The following is a 24,939-nucleotide window of genomic DNA, read 5'->3' on the forward strand; positions in this document are numbered from 1 at the left end:
AATAGCCTCGGATGAACAGTGTCCGAGGCGCCTCCATGGAGCTTGGAGGCGCCTCGGGTGCTAAGGTGACATGGCTGCGCAGAACCACTGGAGGCGCCTTCATGGTGCACGAAGGCGCCTTGGATGCTCCATTGGAGGCGCCTTAAAGGTGGATGAAGGCGCCTTCAAGGTGATAAGCGCAGAATGGTCAGTGCTCATCTGCACGGTGGACTCGGAGCTGTGGAGGCGCCTTCGGAGGCTTTCAAAGCGCCTTGGATGCTCTTTATAAGGGGACTTCAAGCAGCAGTGAGGGATAACAACTTCCAAGCGATTCTTCTGCATTCAACGGCTAACGAACTCATTCCGAAGTGCTACAACTCGACACCGACGACCTGGAGCTTCAATTTAGCAGTTTAGTTGTCGGTATAAAAGTTTATTTACGTTCTTTATTTTGCTTCTTGTACTTAAACTTGTAAATTTATTCGAGCCTATAGTTGTTGCCCACAGTAAGCGATCAAGGATCGCAAGCCTTCGAGTAGGGGTCACTACAGGCTTTGAACGAAGTAAATTCTCCGTGTCCCTCTGTGTGTTTGCTTTCCTTTTAATTTACTTTCCGCTGCGTTATTTCTGAACGAGTTTTTATGATTCTGATAATCGAACGAAATAGCCGCGAGCGCTATTCACCTCCCCCTCTAGCGCGTCTCGATCCAACAATTGGTATCAGAACGGGGTCATTTTGAATCAGTGCAACAACTATTCAATACAATTTTTTTCGCGGTATTTTCAAATTTTCGAAGTCAAATTAGAATTAGCTTGCTAGCTACATTCTAATTGTTTTATCGAATCGGTTTTGCTCAAGATTGGTACAATACCACTCGAGCTCGTTTTCCCTTATTTCTCCCACACTGCTAATCCAAGACCTTGTCTTGGAACATTCTTTACTTTTTGTTGTGTGCAAGTTATTTTAAAATGACCCTCCAAGAAGGCTTTAGCACGTCTCACCCCCTGCTCTTCTCCGGAAATGATTTTGCATATTGGAAGAACCGGATGGAGTTCCACCTCAAGACGCAAGTCGAGATGTGGATCATCATCCAGACCGGTCTCGAGCTACCATGTGACGGCGCTGGAGAACTAGTTTCCTGCACAAACTGGGACACCAGCATAAGGAAGAAGGTTGAAGCCGATGCCAAAGCAACTTGCATGCTACAATGTGGGCTTACAAAAGAAGAACTCAACCGAGTTGGACTTTTCGCAAGCGCCAAAGAGCTATGGAGAAAACTGATCGAACTGCACGAGGGCACCTCTGATACTAAGGAAAGTAAGCACGATTTAATTTTAAATAAATTGTATAATATTAAAATGCAGGAATGTGAGACAGCGAGCCAGCTTCACACACGCATCCAGGACCTACTCAACGGGCTTCATGCGATCGGCCAAAAGGTGGAAAACCGCGACGTAATAAGGTACGCGCTAAGCGCTTTTCCGAGGAACACTTTGTGGGCATCCATGGTTGATGCCTACAAAGTTTCCAAGGATTTATCTTCGATAAAACTAGATGAATTGTTTTCCGAATTAGAATTGCATGAGCAGATTAATACACACCCAGTCGAGAAAGGTGTTGCTCTGATTGCATGTACCAGCAGAACGCGTGAGTCAACATCAAGGCGCAAATCCAAACCCGAGTTCAAAGACGAATCAGACTCAGAGGACGAAGACGAGGTTATTTCCAAATTAATAAAACTCGTAGGAAGATGTGCAAATCGAAGAAAGCAACTCAAACGAACACAAAGGACAGATCTGAAGTCACCTGCTTCGGCTGTAACCAGAAAGGGCACTACAAGCCGGATTGTCCAAACAAAAACCAACACAAAAAGAAGGCATTGAAAGCAACCTGGTCTGAGTCATCAGACGAATCCGAATCGGATGAAGAAGAGCAAGCAAGCCTTCTCACTCTACCAGTACTAGCACATGTTGTTGAAACCGAGTCCGAGTTCGAATCTAATTCAGAAACCAAGAGCGAGTCGGAAACTGAGTCCGAGCGAAGCCATGGATTCGCATCCGTTTCCGAAGGTCCAAACCCCACTGTAAGTGCCTTACTTACCGAAACTCAATTAGATGACTTAAGAAATTTAGTTCCTTATTTACTAAAGAAGTTGGCTAAATCCAACGTCCGGGTCAAATCGCTCCAAAAGGAGGTAACATCCCTTAAGGAAGCGACTGACTTAAGTTCTTTAAATGAACCAGTTCAAATTGGAAGTTCAACTCAAGTCCAACAACTTGAGGAAGAAAATTTCAATTTGAAAACTCAAATTAAAGAACTCAAGAACACGTTGGAACGGTTTATCATGGGTTCCAAGAATCTGGATCTGATTCTTGGAAAACAGCGAGTCGTTTACAACAAAGCCGGACTTGGATTTAAGACCAAAATAAAATATAAATCATATCTATCTTTAGTAAATAGAAATAATAAAACCATAGTTCAAGCATGGGTCCCCAAGTCAAACTTGGTCAATCAAGTTGGACTTGGACTATATTGGGTCCCCAAGGATCAGATACACTACCTCGATAGACCATATCGAGGTTATGATCCAGGGGGAGCAAAGAGAAAAACAATATTAATAAATCGAACATAATTCAATTAAAAATTTGAAATTAAATTAAAATTCAAAAATTCAAAATTCAATTAAAAATTTGAAATTAAATTAAAATTCAAAATTCAAATTACAAATTTAAAATTCGAAATTAAATTAAAATTCAAAATTTAAATTACAAAATTAAATTCAAAATTCAAATTTTCAAAATTCAAATTACAAATTCAAAATTCGAAATTAAATTAAAAATTCAAAATTCAAATTACAAATTAAAAATTTGAAATTAAATTAAAATTCAAAATTCAAAATTCAAAATTTAAAATTCGAAATCCAAAATTCTAAATTCAAAGTAAAATTCAACTTATAGAAGGAGGATCCAGAATAGCTGGCACCCCTAACTAAACTACCCGACTGGGTAACGGAACTTAATCTACCCGACAGGGTAATCGAACTTTACCTACCCGGCCGGGTAAATGTGGTTAGAATAAAAAGGGCTAGGTTTAACTTGACTCACAATACTGGTGAAGTTTTTTGGATGATAGTACGTTGGGGAAGCTTGGGCATCGCATATCAAGGAAGATATGGTTTCGACCTGGTGCATTTGGCCAAGTGGAACTAATCGAAGCTACCCTTAAATGGATCCTAACTAGTTAGACCAAGGTTTAGTATTAAGTTCAATGGGTAGGACTATTTGGAAAATCTCGAAGGCATGGTTACTTTAATGAGTTCCTTGTGACTCACCATAGCCCAGAAGTTTATCCAAAGAATACATACTTGTTGAACCCAAAACTAAACCTAAATCTAACACAAAGTTAAACAAAACCATTAAATTGAACTTCAATTCATCTCACAAAAATTATAGGATTCCCTGATTGAAACTTAGATCGGGTGAGATGACTAAGGAATTTAAAAATTAAATTCAAAATTAAACTCATAACTATAATTAATTCAAATTCTATAATAAATTTATCATTTTGAAAATCCTTTAAAATTATTTTGAAAAAAAAAACTTTTTCAAAATCCTTTAAAAAAATAATATTTGAAAAACATTTTCAAAATCCTTTAAAAATATATATAAATATTTAAAATTCTTAGAAAAATATTTGAAAAACTTATTCAAAATTATTTCAAAAATATTTGAAATTCTTTGAAAAATATTTGAAAAACTTATTCAAAATCATTTCAAAAATATTTGAAATTCTTTGATTGAAAAACTTATTCAAAATCCTTTCAAAAATATTTGAAATTCTTTGAAAAATATTTGAAAAACTTATTCAAAATCCTTTAAAAAATATTTGAAATTATTTGAAAAATACTTTAAAAACTTATTCAAAATTCTTTGAAAAATACTTGAAAAATTTATTTAAAATCCTTTAAAAAAAATATTTGAAATTCTTTGAAAAATATGTGAAAAACTTATTGAAAAATCCTTTGAAAATTAATTTCAAAAAATTATTTGAAAATTACTTTAAAAATTATTTCAAAATAATCATTTCTTATACTTAGAATTTAGAAGAAATTTTGTTAGAAATTTTAAAAGAAACACTTAGACTTTGAAGCTTACAAGAAAATTTGAAAAGCCAAGTGTTTACTTCAATACTCATTTTTTTTTTCTCTCTCCCCTCTTTGTTTTAATATATGGCAAAGGGGGAGAGTATAAGGAAGTTCAAAGAAAACCAAAAGGTAACTAAAATCCAAATATTCAAAAATTCAAAACTAAAAGAAATCAGTTTAAGGAGGAGCTCCTATTAAGGGGGAGCTTCAATGTGCTTAGGCGTTATCTATGCTTGTACTCATTTATATTTACCTTTATTGCATTTTTTCACTTAACTTTGAATTTCGGTTGCCATAATCAAAAAGGGGGAGATTGTTGGTGCAGGAAGCATCCGACGATCGAACCATAGTTTTGATAATGGCAAAGGTATTCAAAGTTAAGTTAAATTGTTATCTAATGTGTATGACTGAGTGTTTCAGGAAAGTCCTAGCTGTGGTTAGGCAAAGGGAAAACCCAAGGGGGTGGTAACCCTAGGTCATAGGGGGTGGTAACCCTAGGTCATAGGGGGTGGTAACCCTATGCGGAAAGTCTTGGCAGGTCGATGGCTTCAGGCAAAAGTCCTAGGGGGTGGTAACCCTAGGTGGAAAGTCCTGGTGTCGCGAACCAGGTGAAAGACTGGACTATCCGGGAAGTGGATGTCTAGCAGAAAGTCCGGAAGCATCGAGTGCTGAGCAAAAGTCCAGTCGATCTGGAGGATCGCACTGGTAGCAGGAAAATCTCCTGAGTGGAGTAGGTGAGGACGCGTTCCCCGTAGAGAGAACAGTAGGCGTCGGGTCGACCTAGGGTTTCCGGACGGAAATCCGAAGTCAGACCCGGACAGTCCGGAGACTGTCATTACTCATTATCATATTTATTATATTTTATGTGCTAACTTTGTGTTGCAGGGTATATTTGGGATTAATGTATCTTGCAAGGACCAAAGTGCGAAGAATAGCCTCGGATGAACAGTGTCCGAGGCGCCTCCATGGAGCTTGGAGGCGCCTCGGGTGCTAAGGTGACATGGCTGCACAGATCCTCTGGAGGCGCCTTCATGGTGCACGAAGGTGCCTTGGATGCTCCATTGGAGGTGCCTTAAAGGTGGATGAAGGCGCCTTCAAGGCGATAAGCACAGAATGGTCAGCGCTCATCTGCACGGTGGACTCGAAGCTGTGGAGGCACCTTCAGAGGCTTTCAAGGCGCCTTGGATGCTCTTTATAAGGGGACTTCGAGCAGCAGTGAGGGATAACAACTTCCAAGTGATTCTTCTGCATTCAACGGCTAACGAACTCATTCCGAAGTGCTGCAACTCGACACCGACGACCTAGAGCTTCAATTTAGCAGTTTAGTTGTCGGTATAAACGTTTATTTACGTTCTTTATTTTGCTTCTTGTACTTAAACTTGTAAATCTATTCGAGCCTATAGTTGTTGCCCACAGTAAGCGATCAAGGATCGCGGGCCTTCGAGTAGGAGTCGCTACAGGCTCCGAACGAAGTAATTCTTCGTGTCCCTCTGTGTGTGTTTGCTTTCCTTTTTATTTACTTTCCGCTGCGTTATTTCTGAACGAGTTTTTACGATTCCGATAATCGAACGAAATAGCCGTGAGCGCTATTCACCCCCCCTCTAGCGCGTCTCGATCTAACACAAACTCCTACCCCAAATCATAAACGGGGGAGCACAATGCTCTCATCTCCCGGTACACCATGACGGGGAGGGATCCCTGACGTGCTACCACGCTGCATCACACTACCCATGAGCGGACCAACGGAGCACCAAATAGAGCAAAACTGACGTGCTACCACGCTGCATCACGCTACCCATGAGCGGACCAACCGAGCACCGAACAGTGATGAAACTGGCGATATGCTCTACAATAATGGAGCAGACTATCACACAGCATGCAATATGCGAATGGTGCATGACCATATCCTGAACCAATCCATATATATATATATATAAATGTGTACCCTAGTACCAGTAAGTCGAATCCACAGATCTAGGGTATACAGGTCCTCTATGGTATAACAACCTAGGTCCGGAACATATCCACCTCCATAAAATATGTACCAACAATGTACATGGATCAAAACAAAAGGGTCTACGTATAAAGATCAGATATGATATAAAAATATAGGTACACACGCCAAATAATAAAAAATCCAGAATCTAGTCCTACATCAGTAGAGCATGGTATGTCGCTTACTCTAGGAATTAAGGTAACCATGGCAATAATCACGAGGCATAAACATGGATACATAACAAACGACAAAAACAGAACATGCTATGGGTATCAAACCGTGACATACCAAAGGCAAACATGATCATTGCTTGTAGCTATAAAATACTATGCATATCCAAATGACAATATCATAAAAGATAAGTCAAGAGGTACCTGCCTCCGATAAGAGGATCGTATCTAGTCCAAATCCGACGTCGAGAGGCTCGTCTCGCGTCAAAATCCTGTGTCACCAATATGTATACTTTTATTTAGCTAACATTCAAAGGAATGGCTAAATAAAATCCTTAAGGCTAAATTAGGGTAAAACCCTAATCAACCTAACCATCTAGTACAATTCATCTACAACAAAAATGATCATACCTAACTAATATCAAATTCGAAACATGACTATAATTTACCATGTATCAAAACGTACCTAAATCATTCCACAACCAATTAGGTATGTAACAATTCATACCTAAAACAACATGTATCCAGAACGTGTCAACTCAATCCATACACCAAACCCTTACCTTACGGCTGCTGGACCAAGATTCTGCTAGAATGAGGGCTGCCGGAATAGGGGAAATTGCTGGAGACCCTCCTCTCTGCCCGGATCACTGATCCACCGAAATCTTACAACTGCCGGACCCGATCAGAAGGGAAAAAAAATCCAGAGTTCAATCAAGTGTTACAACCAACTCACCTTGTTGGCTCTACAGTAAGGAACTAGGGCACGGCTCAAGAACAAGGAGTAGGCGGTGATCAACCAAGCAGCACACAAGGGAGGCTGCAGTGGCCGCGGGATGATTACCTCCGACCGAGGTGGCGACAAGGCGGCAGTGAAAGGCAACCGGCGATGGCGACAGGGCAGGGTGGCGTCGTCGGACAGCGACAAGAGGGATGAGGGCGGCGCTAGGGCAGAGAAGGAGAAGAGAAGAAGAGGGGAAATCAGGTTCGGCGAGGGAAAAGATGAGAAGAGAAAAGGATTTGCCACAAACCCTAGGCTACGGCTGAGGAGAGGGGGAACTGTCGCGGCGAGGGTTTGGAGAAGAAGACGGCGTCGGGTGAGGAAACAGGGGTGCGGGCACGCGAGAAAGGAACCGACACAGTAGAGGATCAGAGGAAAAAGGAATAAAGAAAAAGAAAAGAAAATTAAAAATAAAATCATGCATTTCCTCATTTAAATGGGGAAGCCCAAACAGGCTTTCCCGAAAGCCTATTTTTATCCCCGTAACCGAAGTCATACGGTCTCCGAAAAATTCCGGAAAAATTCTCAGAAATTCTGAAAAATTCCCTTATCATTATTCATCATTTTTCGGTATTTTACATTCCCCATATAAGTATCCAATCCTCTCTTGACCTATTTGACTTCTCTTTCACATATTATCAATCATCGAAATTCAAGCTCGAGACAACTCGAGCTTAGTCGAACTAATCAACCTTGACCCGAGAATGATTGCACCAACATATACATCCCTACCCTCAGTATTATCAACACTAAGGTAGGCAACACCTCCTTGATATCTCACACCAGATAAATCTATAACCCTTCCTCATCTTACTAATATTATAGAATGTTATTGTAAATTATGGCCAATATCAGGTATATAAGCAGTGATTTCAAATCCAGAGGTTAATCATACTCTGACAACTTTATGTAAGATAAAGTTTGGTTTTTTGGAGGTGATAGTGGAAAAGTTGACAAATAAGTCACTCTACTGTCACTCTACAGAACCGTACATGGCATTTGAACTACTAGAATCGTTAGGTCATTGTGTAGACTATCACTTACGCTTCCAAATTTATCCTAGTAGCTGGTGGAAAACTTTCATGAGGGTCAAGCCAGTCACCTAGCTCAAGATTAGTCTAATCATAAGAGCTAATTATCTAGATTACAAAAAAAAAAAGCTAAGATTGGCAAAATTAAGGTAGAACTAAGAATAAATTACTCCCAATATGCGTTTATATCGAGATTAAAATTACTTAATATAAGTGTAATTTTCTATAAGATTATAGTAACAACTATTGGTTAAGTTTGATTTAGACATTTGGAGTGATTCTTAATTTAGTTTTACATTTCATATTCATGAGGAATGATTTAATTGTTAAACATCTCGTGTGGGATTGTAAAGAGGTTATATAAATCTTCTCCTCTTATGCACGTTATCAAAGAGGAGAAGGATAATAGACAAACATTTCCTGTGCATAGGCCTTTGATGTAGCAACTTGAGGGTTGTGAACCAAGTAAATGACTGTGTCCCTTATTTTATTTGTTCATTTATTTTGCCAATGTATGTGTCCTTGCTAAGAAGTTAGCAAGAGAAATAGAAGTCCCTGGGGGTAGAGTGTCATGATTAGGCCCTTTAGTGATAGATTAGAGATTTATAGTTTGAGACTCAGCTACAGTATATTATTAAGAATTTTTCTTCTTAATGGGCAGCGGACCTGAGAATGCTAACTGTCAAGATGGGCCTCCATGTGCACTTTCCCAATTACCCAGGTGGCTGGTGGAAAACTTATGTAGGGTTGAATCAGTCATCCCAGATTCAATGTTTCTTAGTTCATCATATTTCTTTTTTAGCAAGAGAAATAGAAATTTTTATTGTAGATACGTTATTCACCCTTCCCTTTTAGTGATCTAAACTGCTTCTATTACACCAATATTGTATGCAACGGAACGGTAGAAAGATAAATAAATTCAAAGAAGACGACACAAAGTAATGATTATATGATACTGTAGAATCTTATGATTGGTTGATGGATCACTCCTAATAGCATGCTAAAAAAAATTTCCTCTTTAGACACCTTCTAAAGGCTGAAAAATCTCTTATAGTCCTTTTTTATACCACAATTACAAGAAGAAATAAATATATAATGACACAAGAAATAAGATTATTCAAAAGAATTGCTTTTAGTCACTGTATATCGTTGTAAATGCTCATGAGGTCTTGAAATGTAGCAACAATCTCCCTAGAACTGATCACAAGCATTATCTTTAAAATCTCCACTGCTTACTTTTGATTAATCAACTACTCACATCAGTCAGCTCCTCCATGACATGTGGGAACAAAAGCTCAATGATTACCAGTAGACCAACTTTAAGGGTAGAAGCATTAAGTATACTGAATATTTGGTGAACTGCCAAATACTAAGGTGAGTTGAGAACGAGAGGATGCCTCATGGAAATTCACTAAGCACAACAAGTGCTGCAAGGGAGAGAATGCACCCAGGATGTCTCAAGCTTAGGTGGGAGAGAATGTCAGAGAATGTCACAACACACTAATTTTTAAGTCTAAGAGAGATCGAGGTTCTAGATTCACTCTTTTTCCCACCCTCTTACCGCATGGTTTTTTGTAGGATTGTCAATAATGCTAGCTGGAGTGAATAGTGTCTTTAGGTTTTAAAATTTTTCTTAATAGATTTTCAAAATTCTATTTTGAAAACTTTTTAAATTCAAATTCGAAAGATTATATAGAAAAAATAGACATTTTTCACAGTTACAACTATACATTTAAATAATTTTTTTTTCAAAAATATTGACTAATAAAGAAAATGTGTAGTAAGTAAAGTAATCAATAAAGAAAATGAACATAGTGATTTGATATGGTTCAGAAACCCCATGGCCTTATTGCAAACAAAAACAATATAAGTGGTACAAGAATTAAACAAAACTCTGAGAAGCCCATTATTTTCAAAAGAGCTTTTGGAGTGTACTGGAAGTAAGCTTAGAGTGAATTGATGTCTTGGTCGTGTAACCTCATGTCCCCTTTTATAATTGTAAATTATTATACTTCAATCAACTAGTTGTCACCCATCTGTCGAATGGTCTCACAGTTCTGATCGTTAACCATGTTACATGGATTGAGTCCACTAGTCTGATATCCATCAATCCACTGCTTGCATGAGTTAGCTCTAATTTATTTTTTGTCGACTCAAATCTACCACATTGATCGCTTCGACTTCGTCTGGATCAGGACTATGTCACCAACTCACTATGCCCTTAGTCACTGCTTAATTGGTTTGGACATGTTGCATCATATCTTAATATTATTCCCTCCTAAAGATTTCCAAAGTATATATAGGTATGTGTGTATTAATAAAAGCCATTTGTGTGCATTTATTCTCTTTGAATCCATAATTGTTCTATCTTGTCCCTGAAACCACAATGTAACTAGCACTGAACACATTCACTTGGCGCCCTTTAATTGTTAACCATGACTTTCCTATCTGATTACCATCCAGTCTAGTATCTGGCAGCCATCTACATCACTGTTTACTTGATTCCTTCTGTATTATGCTAAAGTAGCCACTAATTCAACTTATTTTATCTGCAAAAGGCAACTCATTAGGTTGCTGGCTGGCAATCATTGCCATTAATAATGCTAATCACGTCACTTGCATGTGTACCTTAAACTCATTTTCTTATTAACAAAATGATGATGACTTAAGACTTAAATCAGAGTTTTGGTTCTTTACTTAGCTCATTTAAAAGGGAGTGCAGGAAGGATTCCTTGCCTGCCCAACTTTAAAACAAAGTCTCAGAAAAACTTCACCAACTTCAAAGTTGAATAAAAATGATAGTCCGATGCACGAAACTCCCACTATACGGATCCCAGAAAAAAATTCATGTTAAAAACATGTTAAAAATTATTAAATAAGCTTATTAATACTTTTTTTAACATGTTTTTATAAAAATAAGATGGTTTACAATTACTAAATAATATAAAGATGATATTTCATTAATTCCACCAAGTTATATATAATTATACAGTCAATGTTTACTTCGGTCTTAGAATTGTTATCGACAATTTACCGAATGGTGTACTTAAAGTTGTAGAATTTTTAAAAGGCTCACCTAGCTTTTAGATTTTTTAAATGGCATAATTTTTTACATTTTACCCTTTCCACCCATCACAATGGTATTGCATTACAAAAATGATGCTGTATTTCAAAAAATAATATCACTTTGGTGTTATATAAATCTTAAAATCAACATCGTTATTATGGTACTATATTTTGAGAATCAATCACATCTTATTTTTAAAGACAGAAGGAGAGTATGATTTTATTTTTAAAAAATCAGCACCCTAATAATTCTTAATTTTAAAAATCAACATCTTAAATGTTTTTAAAAAAATGGAATTTGATCGGTCGTCGTGTGAAAGGGATAAAATAGAAAATAAATCCGTGTTTTTAGGAAATTTGAAAATTAAATGTATCGCTAACGCAATTTTATAATTTTAAATGTACCTTTAGTCAATTAATTGCCGAATTATTTTGGGATGAATTAGAGAATAGAGTAGATTGTCTTTGTCCCAAGACATCATCCTCGGAGTCACTTGACAGTAACATAACGCAAAGTAAACTTGTGATTTGTTTTATTATTTATCTTACTTAGACTTATTAACAATAAGCCTGCGACACGTACGAGTTGGATGTCAGTCCGAAGTCGGGAAGAATGTCGTCATCGTGACTGCACATGACAATGCCTCTATGTGCCAATTTAGTTACTATATGAGTTAACAATCAATCAATCCATGCATCTTGTTCTTTCTGACAACTGATAGGGAACCTGTCACTCTGACTGACATTCAAAAAATTTCAATCCGATCATTCATCCATGTAGTAGTACTCCAAGTCGGTATGTTCTTCTGCAGGCATGTTTTGTCACATCGACCCTTTTATCCCTGGCCATCTGTTCGGTTAAGTGGGGGACTAAAGCAACTCTGAGAGAAGGAATCACCGTGCAAGAATCCAAAAAGGACCGGTCGCCTAATGCCACTTTTTTTTTTCAAGTCTTTCCGATGGGCCGAAAGGCGAGATATTGTAGGGTAGCTTGTGAGGATGGCTGAAGGAAGAAAAGCAACTGCTCGGCACTCAAATTCTACTACTCCCCACCACTACGTTAGGACCACATCTTTGTGACGTTGAACCACCCTCACCAGAAACCACCGGTTCAATTTACTACAACCTTTGGCTGTGTGGAAATGATGCTTGTCTTGTAATGCAAGACCAACCCTTCGGCTTAATTTGCTTGGACGAGAACTTAAATGCAGATACTCTGGCGTTATCTGCTCGAGGTACTAGTTTACTGAAGTGCTGCTTGTTGTGACAAAAAGTGGAGGACAATTTTGCAATCATCCCACCCATACAGGAATTGCAGGTATAATAATAACATAAAGGCAGAAGCAAAGCTTCAAAGGCAATTTTACTGAATCACTTAAAGTTTCAGTGTTATTCAAATCACATACTTAATTTTCATAATATCTAAATCATGCATCATATTTCTAAAATATCTTCTTTTTTTTTTAAGTCGGGTTTGTCTGAATAGAAAACTCCAAATCATTTAAAATCAAAACCAATATATTTCTAAAAATCTCCTTAATGTATTTATGTCCTCGGATCTACATTTGATAGCGTCAATTGAGAGCAATAAATTTTTAAACTTGCATAGACTTAATAAAATTTATCACACTTATTATAAGGTTTAAGATAATGATACTCACTAACCAACATCACTAATAAGTTCCTAGAACTCTCATAATAAACAAAAAAAAATCAAACTTTTAAATTTTCAAATGATGTAGATCAATCAGTCAATTTCATCTGAAACTAACAGATGGACATAGAGAACTCTAAATCACTTCAAATCAAAGTCAATACACTCCTGAAAACCTCCTTAATATATTTATATCCTCATATGTAAATTCAATAGCATAAATTGAAAGTAAATTTTTTTAAATTAGTAAAGTAAAAATTTCGAGATGTCATCTCAATTTATCTCATTGCTCTCAATTTATATTTTCAAATTTATATCTAATGGAATAACTGCATTAAAAAGATTTTCAAGAGTACATTAATTTTAATTTGAAGTTATTCAGGGCTCTTTAAAATTATCAGTCAGTTTCAGATAAAATTAACTAATGAATCTATAAAGAAAGAGCTGTGGTATTTCGGGAATATGTTATGTGATTTAAGTATTATGAAAGTTAGGCATGTAATTTGGGTAATATGAAAACTTACTTACATGATTCAGTAAACCCGGCATTAGAGGACAAGGAATCGGTTTAATGGCTATATTTTTACACCTAGAGCACATGAACACCCGTGGCTAATGTAATATTTGAAATTGCACATTTGGTAGTCTCTCAATTAGTTTTAAAGTGTTGATTTGTGATGCTTGCTAACTGAGACACGGTGAGATTAAGAAGATGGGAACATTGGGATTGTTTTAGAGTTGCTATGAGATTGAAGTGTCTCGTGGTCCATCTAATTTGCAGCCTCATAATACCTCAACAGAAAATGTTATTTTACTCGAACTTCATATCTATCTATCTCTAGTCTAGTTCAGATTTCCATTATGGCAAAAAAGCACCGAGGAGCACAATCTGCCGTTACTGATTACACTTTAATATCTATGATCTTAGAATGATACAAGAAGGCATTCCAGAATGGTAGACCTGCTGGTTATATTGAAATCTACATTACCTTTTTCCATGATCCAATAAGTTAATAACTCTATATTTGTAAGACGGCATAATGCCACTGGCCCTCTATCCCAGAAAAAAGAATCCTCTAAAATTGATTCAGAAATATAAAACTACTAGTCTTAATAACTCTAATCTTGGGATTTTTTTTTCCAAAGCATCTACACTAAGCACATGTGTCTATATTCACATATAAAAGAAATCTGCAGCAACTCTAGTATCTTTTCATATAGGATTATAAAACAAACTCAATTGAAGGCGCAAAAATCTGAACAAGCTCAACCAACTCTCCACAATTTTCTTCCTTGAACAAAGGTTGTACGAAATGAGTGGCATCCTAGTTGCATCAAGCAAAAAACCTTCAAAGACGATCCTGTTACTCTGTAAACTTATTACAAATTTATCTTTAAAAATTATGTCGAAGAAGACTATACAAGGAGATAAATAATACATAAAAACAGCAGCAGATGGTAGGTCATTAGCCTACTACTACCCAATCTCGAGTCAGTTGGGATAAAGCTAACTTCATGATCTCTCCTATTTGCTCTTATTTTTCTTGACTCTGGCTTTTACCTTTGATTTTTCCATCAGGGTCTGGACTGTGTTAACAAAATTGCCCACGGCCATCACAATAAGCAAGATTCCACAAACTATTACCTGAAGTTAGTGTCAGATAACAGATCATTGTTAGGAAAACAAGAAAATGAAAAGCACAAACTGATTTATTAAGGAAAAAAACACTGAATGGAGAGAAATATGAGATTGCCTGCCACTCAGATACAGCTCCAACCAAAGCAGTGCGTAGTAATAGCACTCCAACATATCCTTCGAATCCCTGAAATCAAGGGATTTGGTAATGTAAAACTTCATCAGCTGCTCAACTTAAGTTTTTGCCATCCCATGAATGTTCAGTTTAATTCTCACAGCGAATAGAAACAAAATAGCCATCTTTCAATTTAGAGTTACATAATATTAACGAGTAGCACCACCATAAGACCAATACCTGCAAAGTGAATAGGATTGGACATAACAACAACAGTTGACCTCGTACTCCAGCTGTTTCTCCCCACACAACATCCATTCTCTTTGCCTGTTCAAGGATAATTTTCATGATTGCCATATTTAACAATTATAGATTGAAAAATACCCAAAACTAGCTTCTGAGAAACCAGTACATGGATAATAAATCTTGCTCAAGGGTAAAAGAAATGTTTTCACGTTTAATAAACCATCACAATATGGCTTCCTTTTACCCTGTTTCAGCATGTCATCTAATTTTAAAACATCTTGAGTAAAGTGTAGGAAGAATGCTATCCTATTAGTTGTTGCTAGTCAATTGGTTTCATTGACAAATGTATCTGTAGTTTGTGTTACTTTCCTTCTCCCTCCCCCATCATCTTCCTTCTCTCCATCCAAGTAAATCCAGCCTAAGAGCCAAACTTCAGCTCACTTCAGCCATGCTTTTCCTGGTCAGATAGATTCATTCAGTTGCAGAGCCTTACCAGAAGGTAGCATTTCAAAAGTGGGACTATAGGCACCATTTGGCAATGATGCTACTGTAAATTAATGGTAACAGCATGGTAGTGGGGTTTGTTTTGGAAAGAGAGGAAAATTAAACAGGGAAGAGCAGCCCCACTGTAGGCTCCTCCTGATACAGATGGTAGCTAAATGTTTCCATCCTTTGGAAGAGGTTGTTTTCAAGAAGATGCAACAAATCTAAATTCATAAAGTCTGCACATAACACTCCCCACGGCTAATACTGCATCAACAATTGAAGAATTTGACCTTGAAGAAGATGAGTATACCCAAATCAAAGAAATTATCCGGTAACTATGCTTAAGTCTATCCAGATATTTTTATCCAATGCTGCTCATATGGATTATGAGATTGGACAAATGAATGTCAAGACAGCTTTCCTTAACGGAAGTCTTGAAGAAAAATATGAAGCAACCAGAAAGGTTCATTGAAAAAGGCAAAGAGCATCTAGTGTGTAAGCTGAATCGGTCCATTTATGGACTGAAGCAAGCTTCAAAGTCTTGGAACATCCGGTTTAATGAAGTAATCCAGTCATATGGATTTTTTCAATGTCCGGATGAGTTTTGTGTATACAAGAAGTGTAACGGAAACGTGGTAGTATTTCTTTTACTATACGTATATGATATTTTGTTAATTGGCAACAATGTCAAAGTGTTATCGGACGTAAGGGTATGGTTGTCCAAATAATTCGATATGAAGGACTTAGGAGAATGTGCATACATTCTTGGGATCAAAGTCATAAAGGATCGCAAGAAAAGGATGTTGTGCCTATCTCAAACTTCATATATAGATACAGTCTTTGCTCATTTTATCATGCAGAACCTAAAGAAAGGTTTCTTACCTTTTAGGCATGGAGTAGCTCTATCTAAAGAGATGTCTCCAAAGACATCAAAGGAGATAGAGGACATGAAGGCAGTTCGTTATGCTTCGACTGTGGGAAGCCTAATGTATGCAATGCTATGTACGAGACCTGATATCTGTTTTGCCGTGGGCATGGTTAGCAGATATCAAAGTAACCTTGGACAAGGATATTGGACTACGGTAAAGCATATATTAAAGTACCTGAGAAGGACTAGAAATTATATGCTAGTTTACCAAGCAGACGATTTGCTCCCTGTGGGTTACACGGATTCAGACTTCCAATCAGATAGGGACAACAGTAAGTCTACATCAGGCTACGTGTTTACTTTAAGAGGTGGAGCCATTGCATGGAGGAGTGTTAAGCAGAAATGCGTATCAGACTCAACCATGGAAACTGAGTATGTGGCAGCCTCTGAGGCAGCCAAAGAAGCTGTATGGCTCAGGAACTTCCTAATGGACTTAGATGTGATTCCTGGTTTGCCCAAAATCATCACAATTTATTGTGACAATAGCGGTGTAGTTGCAAACTCGAAGGAACCACGAACCCATAAGGCAAGTAAACATATAGAGCGCAAGTACCACCTGATAAGAGACATCGTGAAGCGAGGAGAAGTTGTCGTCGCCAAGATTACATCAGCGGATAACCTGGCAGATCCTTTCACTAAGGCCCTACAGGCGAAAGCTTTTGATCGGCATGTGTAGGGGATGAGAATTAGATATATGGCAATAGATATGGCAGCTTAGTCTTTTAATATAAGTGGGAGATTGTTAGAGTGTATACTAAAAGCCTAGCTTTTGTAAACATTTATTTTGAAATAAAGAATCACTTTTGGTCAAAAATATCTACATTTATATTAAAGTGTAATTGTTCAATTAATTTATATCGTAGACAACATGATGTGTAGTGTCACATACAGAAGATCATGTTATCAGTTCTTTATAAATTATAAACAGTTGCTCACGACTAAGATGGAAAGGAACAGACCATTGGACTAGTCTTTGTGTAATTAGGTATTAGTTTATCTTGACTAATAAATTACACTAGTACACTCTAAGTGTATTGAGTAGGACCAATTAAGGCAAGTTCTTTTTATACTGACTTAATAAAAGAACAAGTCCTTAGTTATTATGAAGTGTGTGCTCTTAATCATAATATAATCACAAGCACATATATTTAATATTTAATTTTTTGACTTATCAAAGGGTGAGGTTTAGCTCGATAAATCAATAGACCTGATAAGTTAAGAAATGATATTACTTATAGTGTGTGTTGTTGATTATAGAAGAAAACTGTGTCCTAGTTATCTAGGTTGAGAATATCCCCAAGAGGAGCTCATAAGGATTGTCATGTTAAATCCTGTAGGTGGACTTAGTCTGACATGACGACAAAGTTGAGTGGTACTACTCTCGGAGATAGATGTTAATTAAATGAATTGTAGTAACTCATTAAATTAACGGACATTCGATATCTTAAATACAGGGAGACTAACACAATCATGATAAGGAGCCCATAATGTAATTTGGGATTGGTGCGGTAGTGCAATAATAACTCTCTAGTGGAATGAGTTATTATTGATGGACTTGAATTGTGTGTTCGGGGCGAACACGGGATACTCAAGCTCATCGGAAGGTCAAAACCAATTTCTCCTCTAGGACCCTGTCGTACCTTCATTAAAGCCTCAAATCCACTCAAGGAAAAGCTCATCTGGGTGTCCAAGAGAGGGCTGGCCCAAGGCTTGGTGACCAAGCCAAGGGCCGGCCACCATCTTCTCTTAAGGGGTCGGCCCCTTGCTTGGTGCCCAAGCAAGAGGGGGATGACCTTTGTAGAAAACTACAAGTTTTAAAAGAAAGGTTTTAAAATTAAAAACTTTCCTTATTTGAATTAGGCCACATGGTTTAAAAGAGAGTTTTAAAAGTTTTAAAACTTTCTTTATTTAACCATCCATATGGTTGTTTAAAAGAGAGTTTTAAATTTGAAACTTTCTTTTTCTGTAACCATGTTAAAAAAGAAAATTTTAGAAGAGATGTTTTAAATTTAAAACTTGGTTTTAATTTTTAAAACTTTCCTTTTTTTAACATCCACTTTAAGAAATTAAAAGAGAGCTCGTAAAAATTTTACGAGAGCATTCCTTCTTTGCTTGTAAATTTTTTACAAAGATATTCTTCCTTTCCTCTTAAGGCGGCCACCCTTGTTTGGGGTCTGCCAATCATCCAATCAAACCAATTCATGATTGGTGATTGAATCAATCAAGAGGAAAGAAAAGGAAAAATAAAAAGGGAAAAGAAAAACAAGAGGAAGATTTTAATTTTTTGTAAAAGTCGTTCCTTATTTGCCTTGGGTAAATAATATAAAAGAAGGGGAGGGGAGGGGAGGCCTCATGAGATAACAATTCTTATTCTCTTGCTTGGTGATCCTCTTGTGGCCGGCCCTCTCTCCCTCTCCTTTCTCTTTACTCTCTTTTCCTTGGTGGTGGTGGTGGCCGAAAATTAGAGAAGGAGGAAGAGGTTTTTGGGTGGTGTTCATCTTGGAGGATCGTCGCTCACACGACGTCCAAGGCAAGGCGAGAAATACGGCAGAAGATCTCGAGGTTATTAGCTTACAAAGAAGAGGTATAATTAGTAATTTTCTTCCGCATCATGCTAGTTATTTTTCTTTGTAAGAATTCCAAACACAAGAGACATTAGATTCAAGTTTTTCGAATTTGTTATTCGAGTTTGAGTTTTTTTTTGTTTTTCGAATTTGTGATTTGATTGTTCCTTTTGGTTAAACCTAGAATTATATAAGGAAATTAAATATTAGCTTTCTTTAAAAAGCTTTGTCTAGGCGGTGATGGATGCTCCCATACCTAAGAAGGTCATATGTCTCGTCATGCAGTCCTAGAAGCCAATTTTGAAAATTAATATTTAATTGAATTTATAACATAGGTGGATTTGAATCAATAGTGTTAAGTTCCGCTTGCGATCCAAGTCTAAACCATTAAGAACAGATAAGTTAAATTTGGAATCAATAATGTTAAGTTCCGTTTGCGATTCCTAATTTAACTTCTAAAAAACACAATAGGTTGTTTAGGAAAGGTTCGACACTTGTACAAAATTTTTATACAATGGAACCAATACGATCTTCCTAGGACTAACCAACAATTGGTATCAAAGCTAAGGTTTGCCTCTGTGTTTGGTTTTCAAATTAATTATGCACATGTCATACATAATTTAGACAAGATAATGGTAGGATATGCTAACTCTTTGGTTGCAAGACTCTAACTATTATGGCTTATAGATGTTGTGTGTGATTGGACCCTTGGACATGTCAAGGGCATTATTTTGTGTGTGCATGATTATATGTAACTAATACAGCAGGAGCTGTATTAGCCCTAGGATTTTAGAATTTTGTTTTTTTATCTTAGATTACATGTACATTCCTTCGTGGAATATAGGATCAATATATGTAAAATTCTAATTTTGTCGCGGATTGGATACTTGCGAGACGTGGTACTTTTTCAGCACCAGAAGCGCAGCGGAATAAGAAGCAAGATGGATGCGACGACTAGTCCCGATGGCGGTGGCTAAAGATGACAGCAGCTAGGGTTGGAGCACACGGAGAACAGTGACGGAAAATGTCATAATAGTTGGAAATTAATTTCCAAATTTATTGCTTTTATTTACTGTGATATGTGTGTGTGCATGTGATATATGCTAACATAGGTTAAAATTCCTCATCTTAAATAACTAAGTGGGAGAAGAATTTTTAAATAAATCTCATGGTCTCCATTACTGGTTTGTAAGTGATGCAATAAGCTTGCGTGTTGGCTCTGAATGCCTCCCTCCACAACGGATGGGCTTGTTGCGGATTACTAGATCAAACTTCCTTTATGGATGGTTATAGGAAATTATTTAGAAGCGTGTGATTTTCTCCAACTAAAGGGGCACAATCCTATTTAATGGACTAAGTATCAAGTAATGATATACACTTAGACGCATTCAATAGTATCCTCCCCAACGGAGTCACTGTTATTGTTTTGCGTGACCAAAGTATAACCGACTATTAATTTTATTTGTCATAAAGTTAGGATGACAAGATAATAAAATTAATGGATAAGACCCTCCTCTTACAAATGTTGAATTTGTATACGTCCACACTAACGTGGCATGCAATATTCACGGTGTTTTGAGGTGTTGGTAAATTTAAATAGTATTGTTTGAGGAATCAATATTATTTTAAATTTAGAGTCTTGACCAAAGTTATTTTTGTGATTCTTAGGATGACTTTCAACCCACTAGCCATCATACTAAAAGAGAACAAACTTACTGGTCCCAACTATATAGATTGGAAAAAGAACCTGGACATTGTTCTAACTGCTGAGAGCTATAAGTTTGTACTGACTGAGACTTGCCCTAATGAGCCTAATGATGAATTTACCCAAGAGAAGATTGAGGATCATAGGAAATGGGTAAAAGCAAATGAGATGGAGCGGTGTTACAGTTTGGCTTTAATGTCAAATGTATTGCAACATCAGCATCAAGATTTACCAATAGCTTATGATATAATGAACAATCTCAAGTAACTCTTTGGTCACCAGGATCGGGTCTCTAGGCAAGAAGCTATGAGGAAATTAATGACGGCCACCATGATAGAGAGTACTCCTGTGAGGGACCATATCCTAAAGATAATGGCTTATTTAAACGAAATACAAATCCTTTGAGGAGAAATTGATGGGGAAACCCAGATCGATATGATTCTCCAAACGCTACCTAGAAGTTTTGAGCAATTCCGCCTAAACTATAATATGAATAAAAGGATGTATTTATTGGCAGAACTACTGACAGAACTTCAGGCAGCAGAAAGGCTATTTCGTCATAATTCTCAAATTCACTATGCTGAAAATGGTTCTACTTCTAAGTCGAAAGGCAAGAAGAAGAAACAAGCTATCTCAGTAAAGAAGGTGAATAAACCTCAGAGTCCAGGGCCAAAGGCTGGAATGAAGAAGTCGAAGGGCAAGTGCTTCATCTACAAGCAGTCAGGACATTGGAAAGCAGACTGTCCTCGTAGGAAAGAGAACAATAAAGGTATATCTCATGCTCTAGTAATTGAAACATATTTAGCGGTGTTATCTACCAGCACCTAGTGTGTAGATACGGGAGCCACTGATCATCTTTGCAATTCTTTGCAGGGGTTTCAGGAAACCCGACGACTATTTGAAGGAGAGATAACCGTCTACATGGGCAATGCTACTAAGGTGGCGGCTGTTGCAGTGGGAGACGTCTACTTATCTTTTGATAGGAATAGAAGTTTAGTTTTAAGAAATTGTCTTTATGTACCCAGTTTTAGAAAGAATTTAATTTCAGTTTCTAAACTGTATTTGGATGGATATTCTATTTCTTTCAATAACAATGTGGTTATAAAGAGAAATAGGGTTATTATTTATTCTGGTGCATTGGTTGACAATTTATATACTTTAAATACAATTTCTCCCACAAAGCAACAAAGGGAAATTAATAACACATCTTCTAACTCTAATAAGATAAAAGAACCTTCGGAAATGAACCAGACGTATCTTTGGCATCTAAGGCTTGGTCATATTAACTTAAGTAGGATTCAAAGGCTTATAGCCGATGGACTCTTGAGTTCATTAGAGTTGGAAACTTTCCAACCTGTGAATCTTGCTTGGAAGGTAAAATAATCAAGAGACCTTTTAAGGTCAAGGAGTATAGAGCCAAAGATGCGTTAAAACTGATTCATTCTGATTTGTGTGGTCCTATGTCTATCCAGGCAAGAGGTGGTTATGAATATTTTGTCTCCTTTATAAACGATTATTCAATATACGGATACATTTACCTGATGCGCCGCAAGTCTGAATGCTTTGACAAGTTTAAAGAATATAGGGCTGATGTGGAGAAATGTCTTGGTAAAAGTATCAAGACACTACAGTCTGACCGTGGTGGCGAATATCTCTTTGGAAAGTTTAGGAATTACTTATCAGAGGTCGGGATTCAATCTCAATTGTCTGCACCTGGTACACCGCAACAAAATGGTGTGGCAGAACGAAGGAATAAGACTCTTATGGAAATGGTAAGATCGATAATGAGTTATTCAGAATTACCAAATTTGTTTTGGGGATATGCTCTGGAAACAGCAGTGTACATTCTGAATATGGTACCTTCTAAAACAGTTCCTTCTACTCCCATGGAATTGTGGAATGGGCGTAAGCCTAGTCTGAATCATATCTGGATATGGGGGCAGCACATGTGCTGAAGGGAGATACTGACAAGTTAGAATCACGTACAGAAGTGTGTCTGTTTGTGGGATATCCTAAGGGAGCGAAAGGTGGTTTGTTTTATAATCCTAAAAATCAGAAGATCATTGTTAGCACAAATGCTCGATTTTTAGAGGAAAATTATGTAATGAACCATAAGCCCATGAGTGAAATTGTTCTAGAAGAAATAAGAGAGGGCACGTCTACTTTAGTACCGACAGTACAAGATGAAATATCACAAGAAACTGTAACACGTGTCACACATGATACACAACCACAGACAGTGCCTCGTCGTAGTGGGAGGGTTGTGAGGCAACCTGAGAGATTCATATTTTTTGGAGTTTTCGGACTTGATCCCGGGTAAACATAAACCTGATCCACGGACAAATGACGAAGCACTCCAAGATATAGATGCAGCATCTTGGCAAAAAGCGATGAATTCTGAAATAAAATCTATGTATTCTAATAAGGCCTGAGAGCTTGTAGAACCACCAGATGGTGTAAAAGTCGTTGGATGCAAGTGGATCTACAAAAGGAAAAGAGGGACAGACGGGAAGGTAGAAACCTTCAAAGCAAGGCTTGTTGCGAAAGGGTACACTCAGAAAGAGATAATTGATTATGAGGAAATCTTTTCGCCGGTAGCTATGCTTAAGTCTATCCGGATACTCTTATCCATTGTCGCTCATATGGATTATGAGATTTAGCAAATGGATGTCAAGACAGCTTTCCTTAACGGAAGTCTTGAAGAAGGGTTCATTGAAAAAGGCAAAGATCATCTAGTGTGCAAGCTGAATTGGTCCATTTATGGACTGAAGCAAGCTTCAAGGTCTTGGAACATCCGGTTTAATGAAATAATCCAGTCATATGGATTTATTCAATGTCCGGATGAATCTTGTGTATACAAGAAGTGTAACGGAAACGTGGTAGTATTTCTTTTACTATACGTATATGATATTTTGTTAATTGGCAACATTGTCAAAGTGTTATCGGACGTAAAGGTATGGATGTCCAAACAATTCGATATGAAAGACTTAGGAGAATGTGCACACATTCTTGGGATCAAAATCATAAGAGATCGCAAGAAAAGGATGTTGTGTCTATCTCAAACTTCATATATAGATACAGTCTTTGCTCGTTTTAGCATACAGAACCTAAAGAAAGGTTTCTTACCTTTTAAGTATGGAGTAGCTCTATCTAAAGAGATGTCTCTGAATACATCAAAGGAGATAGAAGATATGAAGACAATTCATTATGCTTCGGTAATAGGAAGTCTAATGTATGCAATGCTGTGTATGAGACCATATATCTGTTTTGCCGTGGGCATGGTTAGCAGATATCAAAGTAACCTTGGACAAGGATATTGGACTACGGTAAAGCATATATTAAAGTACCTGAGAAGGACTAGAGATTATATGCTAGTTTACCAAGCAGACAATTTGCTCCCTGTGGGTTACACGGATTCAGACTTCCAATCAGATAGGGACAACAGTAAGTCTACATCAGGCTATGTGTTTACTTTAGGAGGTGGAGCCATTGCATGGAGGAGTGTTAAGCAGAAATACGTATCAGACTCAACCATAGAAGCTGAGTATGTGGCAGCCTCTGAGGCAGCCAAAGAAGCTGTATGGCTCAGGAACTTCCTAATGGACTTAGATGTGATTCCTGGTTTGCCCAAAATCATCACAATTTATTGTGACAATAGCGGTGCAATTGCAAACTTGAAGGAACCACGAGCTCATAAGGCAAGTAAACATATAGAGCGCAAGTACAACCTGATAAGAGACATCGTGAAGCGAGGAGAAGTTGTCGTCGCCAAGATTACATCAGCGGATAACCTGGCAGATCCTTTCACTAAGGCCCTAAAGGCGAAAGATTTTGATCGGCATGTGGAGGGGATGAGAATCAGATGTATGGCAACAGATATGACAGCTTAGTCTTTTAGTATAAGTGGGAGATTGTTAGAGTGTATACTAAAAGTTTAGCTTTTGTAAACATTTATTTTGAAATAAAGAATCACTTTTGGTCAAAAATATCTACATTTATATTAAAGTGTAGTTGTTCAATTAATTTATATCGTAGACAACATGGTGTGTGGTGTCACACACAGAAAATCATGTTATCAGTTCTTTATAAATTATAAACAGTTGCTCACAACTAAGATGGAAAGGAACAGACCATTGGACTAGTCGTAGTGTAATTAGGTATTAGTTTATCTTGACTAATAAATTACACTAGTACACTCTAAGTGTATTGAGTAGGACCAATTAAGGCAATTTCTTTTTATACTAACTTAATAAAAGAACAAGTCCTTAGTTATTATAGAAGTTTGTGCTCTTAATCGTAATATAATAACAAGCACATATATTTAATATTTATTTTTTTTACTTATCAAAGGGTGAGGTTTAGCTCGATAAATCAATAGGCCTGATAAGTTGGGAAATGATATTACTTATAGTGTGTGTTGTTGATTATAGAAGAAAA

At 37.2% G+C, this 24,939-nt stretch overlaps 1 protein-coding gene across 1 annotated transcript in view; it reads right to left on the reverse strand.

Annotated features, from left to right (window-relative positions):
• Positions 1 to 14,079: 14,079 nt before the first annotated feature.
• Positions 14,080 to 24,939, reverse strand: part of LOC122051996 (transmembrane protein 120 homolog) — a 31,134-nt gene continuing 20,274 nt past the window's right edge. The window contains exons 8-10 of the mRNA XM_042613365.1: positions 14,814 to 14,900; positions 14,577 to 14,645; positions 14,080 to 14,467 (exon numbers count right to left, since the gene is read on the reverse strand). Coding sequence (XP_042469299.1) covers positions 14,348 to 14,467; positions 14,577 to 14,645; positions 14,814 to 14,900 — 276 coding nt within the window. The 3' untranslated portion in view covers positions 14,080 to 14,347. The remainder of the gene's footprint in view (positions 14,468 to 14,576; positions 14,646 to 14,813; positions 14,901 to 24,939) is intronic.

The sequence above is a fragment of the Zingiber officinale genome, chromosome 3A, assembly GCF_018446385.1.
Source record: "Zingiber officinale cultivar Zhangliang chromosome 3A, Zo_v1.1, whole genome shotgun sequence".
NCBI lineage: Eukaryota > Viridiplantae > Streptophyta > Magnoliopsida > Zingiberales > Zingiberaceae > Zingiber > Zingiber officinale.